General features: G+C 54.0%; 1 protein-coding gene across 1 annotated transcript in view; it reads left to right on the top strand.

Moving 5' to 3' along the window:
* Nucleotides 1–15865, top strand: part of LOC115091748 (zinc finger protein 420-like) — a 91487-nt gene that overhangs the window by 18803 nt on the left and 56819 nt on the right. Inside the window, exons 3-5 of the mRNA XM_029601926.1 lie at nt 2863–2989; nt 10597–11147; nt 11278–11398. Of these exons, the coding sequence (XP_029457786.1) occupies nt 2863–2989; nt 10597–11147; nt 11278–11398 (799 nt within the window). The remainder of the gene's footprint in view (nt 1–2862; nt 2990–10596; nt 11148–11277; nt 11399–15865) is intronic.

A 15865-nucleotide genomic window follows, 5' to 3' on the forward strand; every position in this document is an offset into this window, starting at 1 on the left:
GAAAATAAAAGCACAGGGCCATCTTCTTTACAGAGAAAGCCGTAAAGTAGGGATGTTAGACAGCCCCCCTGCCCCCACATCCTGCCCCGTCCCTCTTGGAGAGAGGGCGGCAGTCGCAGCGCTGAGCTCTGATGTCCTCCTAGTGCAGCCAGAGCGTAAAGAAAGCTCAAGGCTTGGTTAGTACTGTAGCCCAGAAAAACTTTCAGTGCTTTCTTTCTGTGTTTAAATGACAGGGATTCTCCTCTCCCAGGGCAAGACGAGTGTGCGTGAGAGTGAGAAAGAGAGGCAGTGAGCGTGAGAGAGCCTGTGCGTGCGTGTGTCCGTGTGGAGGGTCAGCAGCAGTCGCTTTCTCCTCACCGTGCTTAAATGACAGGGATTCTCCTCTCCCAGGGCAAGACGAGTGTGCGTGAGAGTGAGAAAGAGAGGCAGTGAGCGTGAGAGAGCCTGTGTGTGCGTGTGTCTGTGTGGAGGGTCAGCAGCAGTCGCTTTCTCCTCACCGTGCTTAAATGACAGGGATTCTCCTCTCCCAGGGCAAGACGAGTGTGCGTGTGCGTGAGAAAGAGAGGCAGTGAGCGTGAGAGAGCCTGTGTGTGCGTGTGTCTGTGTGGAGGGTCAGCAGCAGTCGCTTTCTCCTCACCGTGCTTAAATGACAGGGATTCTCCTCTCCCAGGGCAAGACGAGTGTGCGTGTGCGTGAGAAAGAGAGGCAGTGAGCGTGAGAGAGCCTGTGTGTGCGTGTGTCTGTGTGGAGGGTCAGCAGCAGTCGCTTTCTCCTCACCGTGCTTAAATGACAGGGATTCTCCTCTCCCAGGGCAAGACGAGTGTGCGTGAGAGTGAGAAAGAGAGGCAGTGAGCGTGAGAGAGCCTGTGTGTGCGTGTGTCTGTGTGGAGGGTCAGCAGCAGTCGCTTTCTCCTCACCGTGCTTAAATGACAGGGATTCTCCTCTCCCAGGGCAAGACGAGTGTGCGTGTGCGTGAGAAAGAGAGGCAGTGAGCGTGAGAGAGCCTGTGTGTGCGTGTGTCTGTGTGGAGGGTCAGCAGCAGTCGCTTTCTCCTCACCGTGCTTAAATGACAGGGATTCTCCTCTCCCAGGGCAAGACGAGTGTGCGTGTGCGTGAGAAAGAGAGGCAGTGAGCGTGAGAGAGCCTGTGTGTGCGTGTGTCTGTGTGGAGGGTCAGCAGCAGTCGCTTTCTCCTCACCGTGCTTAAATGACAGGGATTCTCCTCTCCCAGGGCAAGACGAGTGTGCGTGAGAGTGAGAAAGAGAGGCAGTGAGCGTGAGAGAGCCTGTGTGTGCGTGTGTCTGTGTGGAGGGTCAGCAGCAGTCGCTTTCTCCTCACCGTGCTTAAATGACAGGGATACTCCTCTCCCAGGGCAAGACGAGTGTGCGTGTGCGTGAGAAAGAGAGGCAGTGAGCGTGAGAGAGCCTGTGTGTGCGTGTGTCTGTGTGGAGGGTCAGCAGCAGTCGCTTTCTCCTCACCGTGCTTAAATGACACGGATTCTCCTCTCCCAGGGCAAGACGAGTGTGCGTGTGCGTGAGAAAGAGAGGCAGTGAGCGTGAGAGAGCCTGTGCGTGCGTGTGTCTGTGTGGAGGGTCAGCAGCAGTCGCTTTCTCCTCACCGTGCTTAAATGACAGGGATTCTCCTCTCCCAGGGCAAGACGAGTATGTGTGAGAGTGAGAAAGAGAGGCAGTGAGCGTGAGAGAGCCTGTGTGTGCGTGTGTCTGTGTGGAGGGTCAGCAGCAGTCGCTTTCTCCTCACCGTGCTTAAATGACAGGGATTCTCCTCTCCCAGGGCAAGACGAGTGTGCGTGAGAGTGAGAAAGAGAGGCAGTGAGTGTGAGAGGGCCTGTGCGCGCGTGTGTCTGTGTGGAGGGTCAGCAGCAGTCGCTTTCTCCTCACCGTGCTTAAATGACAGGGATTCTCCTCTCCCAGGGCAAGACGAGTGTGCGTGTGCGTGAGAAAGAGAGGCAGTGAGTGTGAGAGAGCCTGTGTGTGCGTGTGTCTGTGTGGAGGGTCAGCAGCAGTCGCTTTCTCCTCACCGTGCTTAAATGACAGGGATTCTCCTCTCCCAGGGCAAGACGAGTGTGCGTGTGCATGAGAAAGAGAGGCAGTGAGCGTGAGAGAGCCTGTGCGCGCGTGTGTCTGTGTGGAGGGTCAGCAGCAGTCGCTTTCTCCTCACCGTGCTTAAATGACAGGGATTCTCCTCTCCCAGGGCAAGACGAGTGTGCGTGAGAGTGAGAGAGAGAGACAGTGAGCGTGAGAGAGCCTGTGCGCGCGTGTGTCTGTGTGGAGGGTCAGCAGCAGTCGCTTTCTCCTCACCGTGCTTAAATGACAGGGATTCTCCTCTCCCAGGGCAAGACGAGTGTGCGTGTGCGTGAGAAAGAGAGGCAGTGAGCGTGAGAGAGCCTGTGCGCGCGTGTGTCTGTGTGGAGGGTCAGCAGCAGTCGCTTTCTCCTCACCGTGCTTAAATGACAGGGATTCTCCTCTCCCAGGGCAAGACGAGTGTGCGTGAGAGTGAGAAAGAGAAGCAGTGAGCGTGAGAGAGCCTGTGTGTGCGTGTGTCTGTGTGGAGGGTCAGCAGCAGTCGCTTTCTCCTCCCCGTGCTGAATATTTCAAGATCACTTGTCAGAGGAGGGGTGAGGCCTGTCCTAGGTGCTGAAGTATGTGCGTCCGTACCCAACGCAGGGCCGCGCTCTGCTGCTGGCCAGTGCCACGGATGTGCCAGGGTTCAAACACTGAAACATGGAGGCTCTGACAGGCCGAATATCTGCAGATAAGCAGAAGGGAGGCCGCAGATCCCAGCTACTTCTTCTGCTGAGGGAAGCGCACCCCTGCTCTAACTGGGGCCCTGCTTTGTGTTTCAGGTCCCTGCAGCCTTCGACGATGTTCCCATCCCATTCTCGGAAGAGGAGTGGAAGGAGCTGGAGGAGTGGCAGAGAGAGATCTACAGGAACATGATGAAAGAGAACGTGGCCAGCTTCCCGGCACCAGGTAACCGCGTGCTCAGCAGACGGGTTGCATTTGCTGAGGCAGTGTTTCCGCACTGGGTCTGCCAGTTTCATGCTCAGGGTGAGAGTTAAGGCATGGGGAACCCGGGCACGGGCCTAGATGCCCAAAATCCAGGACACTCTGCCGCATTCTCCAAAATCTAGGAGGGTCCTCTCCCTGCCTTGCCAGCGTCCTGTCCTCTGGCCTCCAGAAGCGTGTACATGCAGTGTACCCGCCGTGCACAGGGTCAGGCAAGGCCCTGTCCCTCCCTCACTTCTATACGAGCGGCGATTGGAGCCCTCTGAAGAGGCGTTACACTACAGCAGGAGAGACCGGGATACTCTCTGACAAGATTTGCGGACGTATTTGCAAAGTTCTAAGTGGCTGTGCTGGTCCTAGAAGAGACGGAGCTCTCCGCAGGCTTTGATACTATTTATAGGCCCAAGCTAAGAAGTCTGTGGCGATGACGGGGTTCAGGAACCTCTGAGGCACCTAAGTCCCTCAGTCCTCTAGGACAGTGGTCCCCAAACCCTGTCCTGGGGGCCCACCAGCCAGTCGGGTTTTCAGGATATCCACAGTGAATATACATGAGAGAAAATTTGCATGCACTGCCTCCATAACATGCAAATTTTCTCTCATGCATATTCATTGTGGATATCCTGAAAACCCGACTGGCTGGTGGGCCCCCAGGACAGGGTTTGGGGACCACTGCTCTAGGACACCTAAAGAAGGGCCTCAAAAGCTCCTGTCCATCCTCCTCTCTGCACAAGTCTTACATTGGTCCAATAAATGACATCGCAGCCCATGCAGGGGACGTCTACTGAAGTACTGGATCTTGGGAAATGAAATCAGTGGCCCTTGAGTTGCGCCAAGCACCGCTCTCTGAGGTCAGCTGCTTGAAGGTAGCTCACCTCTTCTTCATCCTTCCACCCTCCCTGTCCGTCCCACCTATCCCTCCACCTCCTTCTCCTGTTATTCACACAATGCTGAAATGTAACAGGACTTATTAAATGACCATGTTCCCTGTACGTACCAGGATCAGTCCAGGACACCTGGGTTGTGACTCCGCACCAGTAGATGGAGACAGACTAAAACTTGTGGGCGGAGCCATATAAGCCCCTGTGCCAGTCACAGCCCCTCAGTCTTACTCTGTCTCCAGTAGGTGGTGCAGGTTTGGTCACAGCCCCGGTTCCCTGGGGTTTTTTTCTTTATGGTCAGGGTTCCTTGGTTAGTTAGTTTTGTTTAGTGTTAAACACATAAGTTTTCTGCTTTTTTTCTGATCTTTGGATTCCCGCTGGTCCTGCCTCCCAGGGGGGTTTTGGAAAGTCCTGAGGGGACCATCCCCCCCTGGTCGAGGCCGCTGCTAGGGTCGAGGACCCGCCTTTTGCAGTAGCAGCGTCGGGGGTGACACCGGGGAGCCCGGTTCACTCACCCCCGCTGGAACACAGGCCTCAGGACCGAGGACAGCGGCAGTAGTAAAAAAAAAAAAAAAAAGTTTGGCTGTTTTTATTTTGCGGCGGCTCCTGTTTTACTTCAGTGCCGGCTCTCCGTTCCTTCGAGGGGGGGGGACTGTTGGTGCGCGTCCGCTTCAATTATTTAATTTAATTTCTTTTTATTGCTTCTCTCCTCCTCCTCGCTCGCGCGGCTCGTGGCATGCCGAGAGGCTCGGTTTGCCGCGTGCGCGGCTCTCTAGAGAAAAAGTTTGCTCTGTCAGCATTTCTGGCGGCGAGGGTTCGTCGGGGGCCGCTCCGGGGGTCCGGGCTCGAACGCCACGATCGCCGGCGCGCGAATCTGCCGTCGCTGCAGGCCCGGGGGACCCGTTCCCGCTCAGCACAGGAGCGGCGGCCATTTTAGCATCAGGCCGGGAAACCACGAGGGAGGCAGCAGGAGATGGCGGCTTGCCTCCCGCGCTTTCTCCACAACGGCGACCCGCTGGGGGTGGCCCCGGGGGAGCGGGGTCTCCCGTGCATTCCGGATCTGGGGAGTCCGGTTCGGGTCTTCCTACTCCGCGGATTTCGCGCTCTTATTGCGTAAGATTTTAAAATGCAAGCGCCGCAGTAAATCCGGGAAGACAGGTGCAGCGAAGGGATCTGGCAGATCCACCAGATCCCGGAAGAGGAAATCTATCACGGGCCCTGATGGGGGCGCCATACGGCGAAGCCGTCCCTTGCGGGGTGTTCCGCAGGACACGGACTCAAGCTCTTCCTCCCAGGGAGAGGATGACCCGGCCGAGGAGCCTCTGGGGGGGGCTGATGGTGCGCCGGATGAAGGTCCGTCTCAGCCAGCAGGGGGAAAAGGAAATCCTGCCGTCGAGGGGGACGGCCCTAAGGTGGTTCGCTTGTTCCGTAGGGAGGAACTGTCCCCGCTTATCCCGGCTATACTCCAGGAGCTGGGAGTGGAAGCGCCTGCGGTGGTGCCCAGACAGGGAGCTAATATGGACCCAGTTCTACTGGGCCTCACGGGGCCCGCAGTGGCTTTTCCGTTCATCTTTACGGTCTCGGACATCCTGTTCCGGGAGTGGGACACTCCGGAGCTGGGCCTCAAGGTGAGCAAGGCCATGAGGAGGCGCTGGAACTGCTCCGTCTGCCGAAAGTGGATTCGGCGGTGTCCGCCGTAACGAAGCGGTCGACGATTCCTGTTACGGGAGCCACAGCTCTCAAGGATATCCAAGACAGGAAGCTGGAGGTACAGCTAAAGAAAATTTTTGAGGTGTCCGCTTTAGGGGTCCGTGCAGCCATCTGTAGTAATTTCGCTTGGCGGGCCAGCCTGCGCTGGGCACAGCATCTGAAGGCTAATGCAGGTCTCTCGGAAGGGGAGGCCAGGCAAGCTGATCAGCTCAAGGCGGCGATTGCTTATAGTGCTGATGCGCTCCATGATCTCCTTCGGTACCTCGGCTAGATCCATGGTTTCGGCGGTGTCGGCTCGTCGGCTCCGCTGGCTTTGCAACTGGGTGGCGGACGGATCATCCAAGGCCCATCTAGGGGCCCTGCCGTTCAAAGGAAAGTTGTTGTTTGGCAAGGAGTTGGATGAGTTGATGTTGTCCCTTGGTTAGAATAGGGCATTCAGGCTGCCGGAGGATCGGTCTAGATCTCGGTCTTCTTTCACGGGCCGTTCCCGCTTCCGCGGCGACAGAAGATCCCGTCCGCAGGGGGCCGCTGGCTCTTCTTACCGTTCGGGGCCCTCACGGTCGTCCTCTTGGTCCCAGTCCTTTCGAGGAAAAAGATTCGGCCGTCAGAGAGGAGCCCAGGGAGGCGCGGGTCCAAAATCCTCCCAATGAGATGAGGCCGGTCCATCCCTCGCAGCAGCTGCGGTCGTTCGTCCCAAACGTGGGAGCTCGGCTGCAGTTGTTTGCCGAGGTATGGGCCCAAATAACGTCGGACCAGTGGGTTCTCGATGTGATAATTCAAGGTTACACGTTAGATTTTGCACGGACCCCATTCGACAAGTTCCTGGTGTCGCCATGCAAGTGCCCCATAAAGCGCGCAGCGGTAAGGGGAACCCTCCAACGGTTGCAAGCCTTAGGGGCAGTTCCCCCGTGCCCATAGGGCAGCAGGGCTTCGGCCGTTACTCCATTTACTTCATCGTGTCAAAGAAGGACGGCACCGCAAGACCAATTTTGGATCTGAAAGGTGTAAACAGATGCCTTCGCATTCCACGCTTCAAAATGGAGACAATTCGGTCGGTAATTGCCTCAGTCCAGCTCGGCGAATTCCTGGCATCCTTGGATCTCACGGAGGCGTACCTTCACATCGGCATCCAGCCGTCCTACCATCGGTTCCTCAGGTTATGTATCCTGGGCCGACATTATCAGTTCCGAGCCCTTCCCTTCGGCCTGGCCACGGCTCCCCGGACATTCACCAAGGTGATGGTGGTGGTCGCAGCTCAGCTTCGGAGAGAGGGGTTGCTGGTACACCCCTACTTGGACGATTGGCTGATTCGAGCCAAATCCGAGACTCAGTGCCGGCAGGCAGTCAACAGGGTTGTCGCTCTCTTGCGATCCCTGGGATGGGTGGTGAGCCTCAGCAAGAGCCACCTAGTTCCCACTCAGTCTCTGGAGTACCTGGGGGCCCTGTTCGATACCAGGAAGGGCAAAGTGTTCCTGTCTCTGGACAGAGTTCGCAAGCTTCAGTGTCAGGTTCGCCGCTTGTTGTCTCTTCGGCTACCACTGGTCTCTGATTATCTGACGGTTTTGGGTTCTATGGCTTCAACTCTATCATTGGTCCCTTGGGCTTTTGCTCATCTGTGTCCTTTGCAATCAGCGTTGCTTTCCCGTTGGAAGCCGGTGTCGGAGGAGTTTCATCTACCACTTCCGCAAGCAGACCACTTGACTGGCGGAGTGTCTCTCCTGGGGCCCAACTGGACGGTGGTAACCATGGACGCCAGTCTCTCTGGCTGGGGAGCAGTCTGCCTGGACAGGTCAGGGCAGGGCAGGTGGCCCTCGACCCAAACTCAGTGGTCCATCAATCGTCTGGAGACCCGGGCGGTGCGTCTGGCTCTACAGTCCTTTCTGCCGCTGATACGGGGAAAGGCGGTTCGGGTGTTGTCGGGCAATGCCACCACCGTATCCTACATTAATCGCCAGGGGGGAACAAGAAGTCCTGGCGTGGCAGAGGAGGCGCAGCTCTTGCTAGCTTGGGCAGAGCGCAATCTCAGCGACCTAGCAGCGTCTCACATTGCCGGGGTCGACAACGTTCAGGCTGATTTTCTCAGCCGTCATCATCTGGATCCCGGAGAGTGGGAGCTGGCGCCGGAGACTTTTCACCTCATTTGCCGAAAGCGGGGGACGCCTCATATGGACCTCATGGCTACCTGGCAGAATGCCAAGGCGCCCAGGTTTTACAGTCGTCGGAGAGAGAGAGGAGCCGAAGGCGTCGACGCGTTGGTCCTTCCTTGGCCGACGAGTGTCCTGTTGTACGTGTTCCCTCCGTGGCCGATGATCGGCAAGATTCTTCGGCGCATCGAATTGCATCCGGCAAGTGTAATCTTGGTAGCGCCAGAATGGCTGCGGCGACCGTGGTTCGCAGACCTCTTCCAGTTGTCGATAGCGTCTTCCCTTCGCTTCCAGGGGTTTCCGGGCCTCCTCCGTCAAGGCCCCGTTTGTTCGGCGGATGCGGATCACTTCTGGCTCGCGGCATGGCTTTTGAGAGGCAGCACTTGCAGAGGAAAGGTTATTCGGATGCGGTAGTCGCTACGTTGTTGCGGGCCCGAAAGCAGTCTACCTCGATGACTTATGTTCGCGTCTGGGTAGTCTTCGACGAATGGTGCACGGAGCGCAATGTGGTTCCTACCGTGGCTCCCGTATCCGATATGCTTTTGTTTCTGCAGGCCGGCGTGGCTAAAGGCTTATCGTACAGTACCCTTAGGGTCCAGGTGGCGGCTCTGGGGTGTCTGAGGGGCAAGGGGCACAAGGGTTCCCTGGCTCTGCATCCAGATGTTGCGCGTTTTCTCAGGGGGGCTAAACACCTTCGTCCTCCATTGCGCCACCCCTGTCCGTCATGGAATCTCGATTGGGTACTCTCTGTGTTGTGCTCGTCTCCTTTCAAGCCCATTAAACGGGCAACTCTCAAGGATCTTACGTTAAAGGTAGTTTTCCTTGTCGCAATTGCATCGGCGCGTCGCGTCTCAGAGTTGCAGGCACTGTCCTGTAGAGAGCCGTTCCTTCGGATCTCGGATTCTGGAGTCTCTTTACGGACGTTTCGGCGTTCCACGTGAAGCAGTCCATTGAGCTTCCAGCTTTTCCCATTCACGATGCGTCGCTGCCACAGATGTAGGAGTTGCGGAGGTTGGATGTCCGGAGGGCAGTCCCTCGCTATCTAGAGGTCACCAATCCGTTCCGAGTTACGGATCATCTTTTTGGTCTCAGGCCCAAAGCGTGGGGGTCCGGCTTCCCGGGCTACGATTGCACGCTGGCTCAAGGAGGCCATTGGTTCGGCGTACATAGTACGGGGAAAGTCTATGCCGCAGGGTCTCCGAGCACATTCTACCCGTGCCCACGCTGCTTCCTGGGCAGAGGCTTCTCAGGTGTCGCCCCAGGAGATTTGCAGGGCGGCTACTTGGAAGTCGTTGCATACCTTTACACGTCATTACCGGCTGGATGTTCGAGACACTGCCGGGGGTTTTGGAGTGGGGGTACTCCGTGCGGGACTCTCTGCTTCCCACCCTTGGTAAGTTAGCTCTGGTACATCCCAGGTGTCCTGGACTGATCCTGGTACGTACAGGGAAAGGAAAATTATTCCTCACCTGATAATTTTCGTTCCTGTAGTACCAAGGATCAGTCCAGGATCCCGCCCCAGCTGCTCTGAAGAATCGGAGAGTCCGCTCGTTGAGTTGTTAGGTTGCTGTTTCTCGTTTTGAGAGTTTTGTTCCAGTTGGGCGTTTTTGGACATGGCTCCCGTTGGGGATAGTTTCTGTAGTTAGTTTACCTGTCCTATGCTACTTTGACATTACGTAAGACTGAGGGGCTGTGACTGGCACAGGGGCATATATGGCTCCGCCCACAAGTTTTAGTCTGTCTCCATCTACTGGTGCGGAGTCACAACCCAGGTGTCCTGGACTGATCCTTGGTACTACAGGAACGAAAATTATCAGGTGAGGAATAATTTTCCTTTGTATCCTGGGAGGGAGGTCCGTTTTTATCTCATTAAAGCCCCCACTACCACCACCACCACAAAGACAGCATACCTGGGTGGCAAGAGGAACCTTCTCCGTGAGATGGAGAGATGTCTCCTCCGAGACGACCCTTGGCATCACTCCTTACAGCTGGGAGGGGGAGCACCTCCAGTGCTGAGGCATTCAGTGCTCTCAAAGGAGCTTCTGGGGGATCGGAAGAGCACCAATCGCCTTGCCAGGTGATGCACAGCTGCCGAGACTCTAGACAAGGTCCTTCCGCCTCTTTCACTTTTTTAAAGATGCACTTGGAGTCCACGAATCTCCGTACAGCCCGCCTCCTTCTCTGACCTACCACCACCACCTCCCCACTTCTGCAGCTGCCCCCGCTCACCCATGCAGTAGTGGCTATAGTTATGAGTTTCCAGTCATGGCACAGTAGCAAATGAAGATGCAGATGAAAGGGTCAGACGTGCAGCTCCACAGGAAGGCCCTTAGGGGCTTCAGTCTGCTTCTCTTTGCTGGTGTAGCACAATTCGCGACCTTCTCTGACAGCGCAGTCCCAGTAAGTGATTGCTTTAGAGCAGTAGTTCCCAGTGTGGTCCTCAAGGATCACCCAACCAGTCTGGTATTCAGGATGTTCTGCATGAATATTCATATAAGAGATTATTTATACAGTATCTACTTTATGCAGATTTATTTCATGCATATCCATTGTGAAAATGCTGAAAACCCGACTGGCCAGGCGATGTAGGAGGACTGGATTGGGAAGCCCTGCTATAGGGCACAGAGTGCGTGGTGGATGGGAGGGATTGGAACTTGGGTTTCGGAGTTCACAGCTCTCACACAGCATTGCCAGTGCTTTGGGCTGGAAAGGGCAGGAGTTTACTGGCCGATGAGCCTCCAGAATGTGGACCTGGAGGAACTTGATGATGCATCACAAATGGCTCAGGACATGTTCCTTTGTTCTCTGGCATGATTAATGTCTGCCACTCTTTGTACAGCAGGTGATGGAGAGTCAGATAAATGCAGTGAGAAGAATCCTTCCAATCAGCTGAAGGCACAGGGGTGGTTAGCAGGAGTCTGCAAGGATGGAGATGGGGAGCAGCTGCAGCAGAGAAGCTCTGCAGGAGACGAGCCAGGCCCGTCCATGCAGGGTGAAGGCGGGGGTGGCAAGAGAGCCAAAGCCGCCCCCAACCTTAGGACTCCTAAAGGGGAGAGGGTGCACGCCTGCGCCGAGTGCGGGAAGTGCTTCAGCAGCAAGAGGACCCTGAAGACGCACTTGAAGGCTCACGTGGGCGAGAGGTCCTACATCTGTAACAACTGCGGGAAGAGCTTCCGGCGGCACACCTCCCTCATCATCCACGAGAGGATCCACACGGGGGAGCGGCCCTACCAGTGCTCCACGTGCGGCAAGAACTTCATCCAGCGCCAGCACCTCACCACGCACGTGAAGACTCACACCGGGGAGAGACCATTTCAGTGTACGGACTGTGGTAAGGGCTTCAGGTGGAGGTCGGAGCTCGCTAAACATCAGCGGATTCATGCAGAGAAGGTAGGCGTGGTATGTCTCCTGTCAGCCCCCATCCTGTCATTCTCTTGTCTGCTGAGATTGAGCTGGGGGGATAGTGAAGGGCTGCAGTGAGGTCAGAAGGTGCTAAGTGTGGACTGTTTTTATGTTTCAGGCACCTCAAGCTGCGAACGCTGTTCCTAAGAAGGAGAAGGTGGAGCCGGAGGAGTGGCAGAAGGAACTTCCTGAGAATGGGACTGAGGAGAGCTCAGAGGATTTGAAGCCCCCGTGTAACTGTGAGTGTTTGTTGTCACTCTGATTCGCTGAGAGTGAGTAGATAGTCAGCTACGCCAATGGGCCACAAGACAAGCCTCCCATGCTGAGTCAGAAGACTCTTCCAATGTGGCTCTTACTTATGATTGTCTTCACTGTTCATTGCAGGGCTAACCTTCCATAGTAACAAAGTAATGACGGCAGAAAAAGACCAAAATGGTCCATCTAGTCTGCCCAGCAAGCTTCCCAAGGTAGTAACTGCCGCTCCATGCAGGTAACCCCCATGCCTTCTGTTAAGGGCAGTAACTGCCAGGGCAGTAACTGCCGCTCTGTGCAGGTTACCCTCATGCTTTCTGTTAAAGGTAGTAACTGCCGCTCTGTGCAGGTTACCCTCATGCTTTCTGTTAAAGGTAGTAACTGCCGCTCTGTGCAGGTTACCCCATGCCTTCTGTTAAGGGCAGTAACTGCCAGGGCAGTAACTGCCACTCTGTGCAGGTTACCCCATGCCTTCTGTTAAGGGTAATAACTGCCACTCTGTGCAGGTTACCCCATGCCTTCTGTTAAGGGTAGTAACTGCCGCTCTGTGCAGGTTACCCCCATGTTTCTCTTAAGGGTAGTAACTGCCGCTCTGTGCTGGTTAAGCTTTTTTATTTATTCCCATCCTCTAGCCTTTTAGAGAGCCACAGTGTTTATCCCACTCCCCTTTGAAATCCTTCACAGTTTTAGTCTTCACCATTTCCTCCTGAAGAGCATTTCAGGCATCCACCACCCTCTCCGTGAAGAAATATTTCCAGCGGGCTGCTGCTCTCATGTTTGCACCTTCTCTGCTTCATTAGTGATCTGGAAGGTTTTCTTGGTTTTCTCTCTCTTTTAGTGCCTGATTCTTGAAGGTTTTCCTCTCATCCTGTATCTGTGAGAAAATATCTTGAAAAATCAGCCTCCTCTTCTCACTAATTGGCCTTTTCAACAAACTTTGTAAATTATTTCATGTACCACAATTTCTTAAAAACATCAAATCGGTGAGCCGCTCTCAAAATAGCACAGGAATTAATATACCTAATACAATAAATACCTACAGAAATGAAGTAGCACAATGCAGCAAATACTATGAGATACCAACTGCAATAAGATAACAATCAGAAGAATACAATGGACACTTACACGTGACTGTAGCTTCAGCCCTGATGTTGCAAAGGTCCTAACAGAAAAGGTGGAGGATGCCTGGAAGATAATCCCAGAGGAGATGGCAGAGACAAAAACGGTGACAGACTTCAAAAAGTCTGGGATAAAAGCAGAGGATCCCCAGTGGCAATAGGATGGTAATGAAGTCCCTGGATCTGATGGAAGCATACTTGCATATACCCATCCGCAAAATTTCTTCGATTCATGATTCTAGGTATGCATTTCCAGTTCTGTGCACTGTCGTTCAGTCTGGCTACAGCCCCTCGCAGGTTCACCAAGGTTATGGTGGTTGTGGCAGCAGCCCTGAGGAAGCAAGGACTTCTAATTCATCCCTACTTGGACGACTGGTTCATCCGGGCAAAGTCAAGAGACCTCTGCATAGAAGCGGTCAGCACAGTGGTAACTCTTCTGGAGTCGCTAGGATGGGTTGTCAATCAAGCCAAAAGCAACCTCATCCCATCACAGCTGATGGACTTCCTGGGGGCATGGTTCGATACCAGGGTCGGAAAAATATTTCTTCCACTGGACCAAGTAACCAAACAGATGGAGCAAGTTTGTCGCTTGTTATCGCTGCCGCTCCCCAAAGCCTGGACTATCTACAAGTCCTCGGCTCCATGGCATCCACCTTCGAATTGGTCCCCTGGGCTTTTGCTCATATGAGACTGTTACAACGAGCGTTACTTTCCCGTTGGGATCCCAGGTCGGAGGAGTTCCAGTTCCCTCTGCCGCTCACCGATCCTGCCAGGTCCAGTCTTAGATTGTGTGGGCAAAGACACCACCCGACTCGCAGAGTAAACCTCGATGTCCCACATTGGATCATGGTGACCACAGATGCAGTCTGCCAGTCCCACTCAGTCCAGGGCACTGGTCCAAGGAAGAATTCAGCTGGTCGATCAATCGTCTGGAAACCAAGGCAGTTCGGTTGGCGTTGTGGCAGTTCCTCCCGTTGTTGCACAATTGAGTGGTCAGAGTCCTGTCTGACAATGCGACGACGGTGGCCTACATCAACCGTCAAGGTGGCACCAAAAGTCAAGCCGTGGCCAACAAGGCAGAGCAGCTCATGATTTTGGCGGAAAAACATTTTGCTCTGCTGGCAGCGTCTCAATCACTGGGTCCGACAACATTCAGGCGGATTTTCTGAGTTGGAAGCAAATAGATCCAGGGGAGTGGGAACTGTTGGACCAAGCAATGGATCTTATCTCGCAAAGATGGGGAAATCCCCACATGGATTTGATGGCGACGAAAGACAATGCCAAGGCTCCTCGTTTCTTCAGCTGCAGAAGAAATCACGGCGCAGAAGGGGTCGATGCATTGGTACTTCCATGGCCCGCTTCAGTTCTTCTATATGTATTTCCACCCTGGCCTCTGGTGGGCAAGGTTCTACGCAGAATAGAAGTTTACCCAGGGAGCGTGATCCTAGTTGCTCCAGAGTGGCCCTGACGTCCATGGTTCGCAGATCTAGTCAATCGTGCAGTGGACGGGCCCCTGAGACTCGGTCATCTTCCCAATCTGCTTCATCAAGGCCCTATATTTTTCGACCAAGCAGATCGCTTTTGTCTAGTGGCTTGGCTTTTGAAAGGAGGAGGTTAAGGAAGAAAGGGTATTCAGAAGAAGTAATTACTACTCTGTTGCAAACCCAAAAAACCTCTACCTTCCTCTCCTATGTCAGGGTGTGGTGAGTTTTTGAAATGTAGTGTCGTGACCAAGGTATACTTCCCAAACAGGCTTCGGTGGCTCATATTTTGGCTTTTTTGCAGGCCGGCTTAGCGAAAGGTTTGTCCTTTAATTCCCTCCGGGTACAAGTGGCGGCCTTAGGCTCCCTGGTAGGTGTCTCCTTAGCATCACATCCGGATATAGTTCGATTCCTCAGAGGAGTGAGGCTTTTGAATCCGCCCGTCGGCCCGGTATGTCCCTCCTGGAACCTTAATTTGGTACTTTGAGTCTTGTGTGATCCACCTTTCGAACCTCTTAAAAAGGCGACGTTAAAGCTCACTTTGAAAACGGTGTTCTTGGTCCCCATATGCTCAGCTCGCAGAATCTCGGAACTGCAAGCACTTTCTTGTAGGGAACCTTTTTTGAGAATTTCTGAGTCGGGAGTATCGCTTCGTATGGTTCCTTCCTTTTTGCTAAAGGTGGTTTCAAGTTTTCATGTAAGTCAGTCAGTAGAACTCCCAGCCTTTTCCAATTTGTCCTCTGATGAGCTGCACGCGAGGGAGCTGCGGCGTCTGGATGTTCGACGAGCTCTTTTTCGTTACTTGGAGATCACTAATCCTTTCACATATTCAGATCATCTGTTTGTCTTGTGGAGCGGTCCTAAGAAGGGTCAGAAAGCTTCTAAGCCAACGATTGCACGATGGTTGAAAGAGGCTATTGCATCCGCTTACATTTGCAAAGGAAGAGCTGTTCCCGAGGGATTAAAAGCCCATTCCATTTTTCACAGGCAGCTTCGTGGGCTGAATGCCAGTTGGTGTTTCCAATGGAAGTATGTAGAGCGCCCTCATGGAAGACGCTCCATACATTTGCTCGTCACTACCTCTTGCATGTTCAGGCCCCAGATGTCAGTAATTTTGGCAGTGGGGTTCTTTGCGCGGGACTCTCAACGTCCCACCCTGTCTAGGGAAGCTTTGGTACATCCCACAGACTGGACTGATCCGGGTACGAACAGGGAAAAGAAAATTGGTCCTTACCTGCTAATTTTCGTTCCTGTAGTACCACGGATCAGTCCAGACGCCCGCCCAGGGAAGGGTTTCTCGACGAGTCCGTGCTGATATTCACTTTCATTGCAGAAAGCTAGAGAAGAAGGCTACAGGCTGCTTTCTTGTTCACAGACAATTAATTCACAAAAGTTCAGTTTTTTTACAGTTATTGCTTGATTCGTTGTTATGGTTATTATTATTATTCCTGTTCTGCTTGGATATTCTTTATACTGAAGGGATGCAGTGGGCACGCCAGGTTAAGAGAGGGCGCACTTCCAGTTTTTCTCTGTCTCCATCTGCTGGCAGGGAGGCCTGACCCACGGCCTGGACTGATCCGTGGTACTACAGGAACGGAAATTAGCAGGTAAGAACCACTTTTCTTATAGAACACCTCCTCTAGTTCATTGTCCAGTCCCTGGCTTGGCTGCCCCTGGCCTGACCTTTCTTACGTAATGCTTCTCGCTGCAGGGGCAGCAGGATTTGGGGGAGGGGATTCTTTCTCTAATACTAAAAGGACTCCCCTGTGCAGGAGTGGAGTGAGATTATAGGAGTAACTTCAGGCGCCTCATTCTCTACCATCTCCTGCCTCTAACTTCAAAGTATTTTTTAGGT

The sequence above is a fragment of the Rhinatrema bivittatum genome, chromosome 5, assembly GCF_901001135.1.
Source record: "Rhinatrema bivittatum chromosome 5, aRhiBiv1.1, whole genome shotgun sequence".
Lineage (NCBI taxonomy): Eukaryota > Metazoa > Chordata > Amphibia > Gymnophiona > Rhinatrematidae > Rhinatrema > Rhinatrema bivittatum.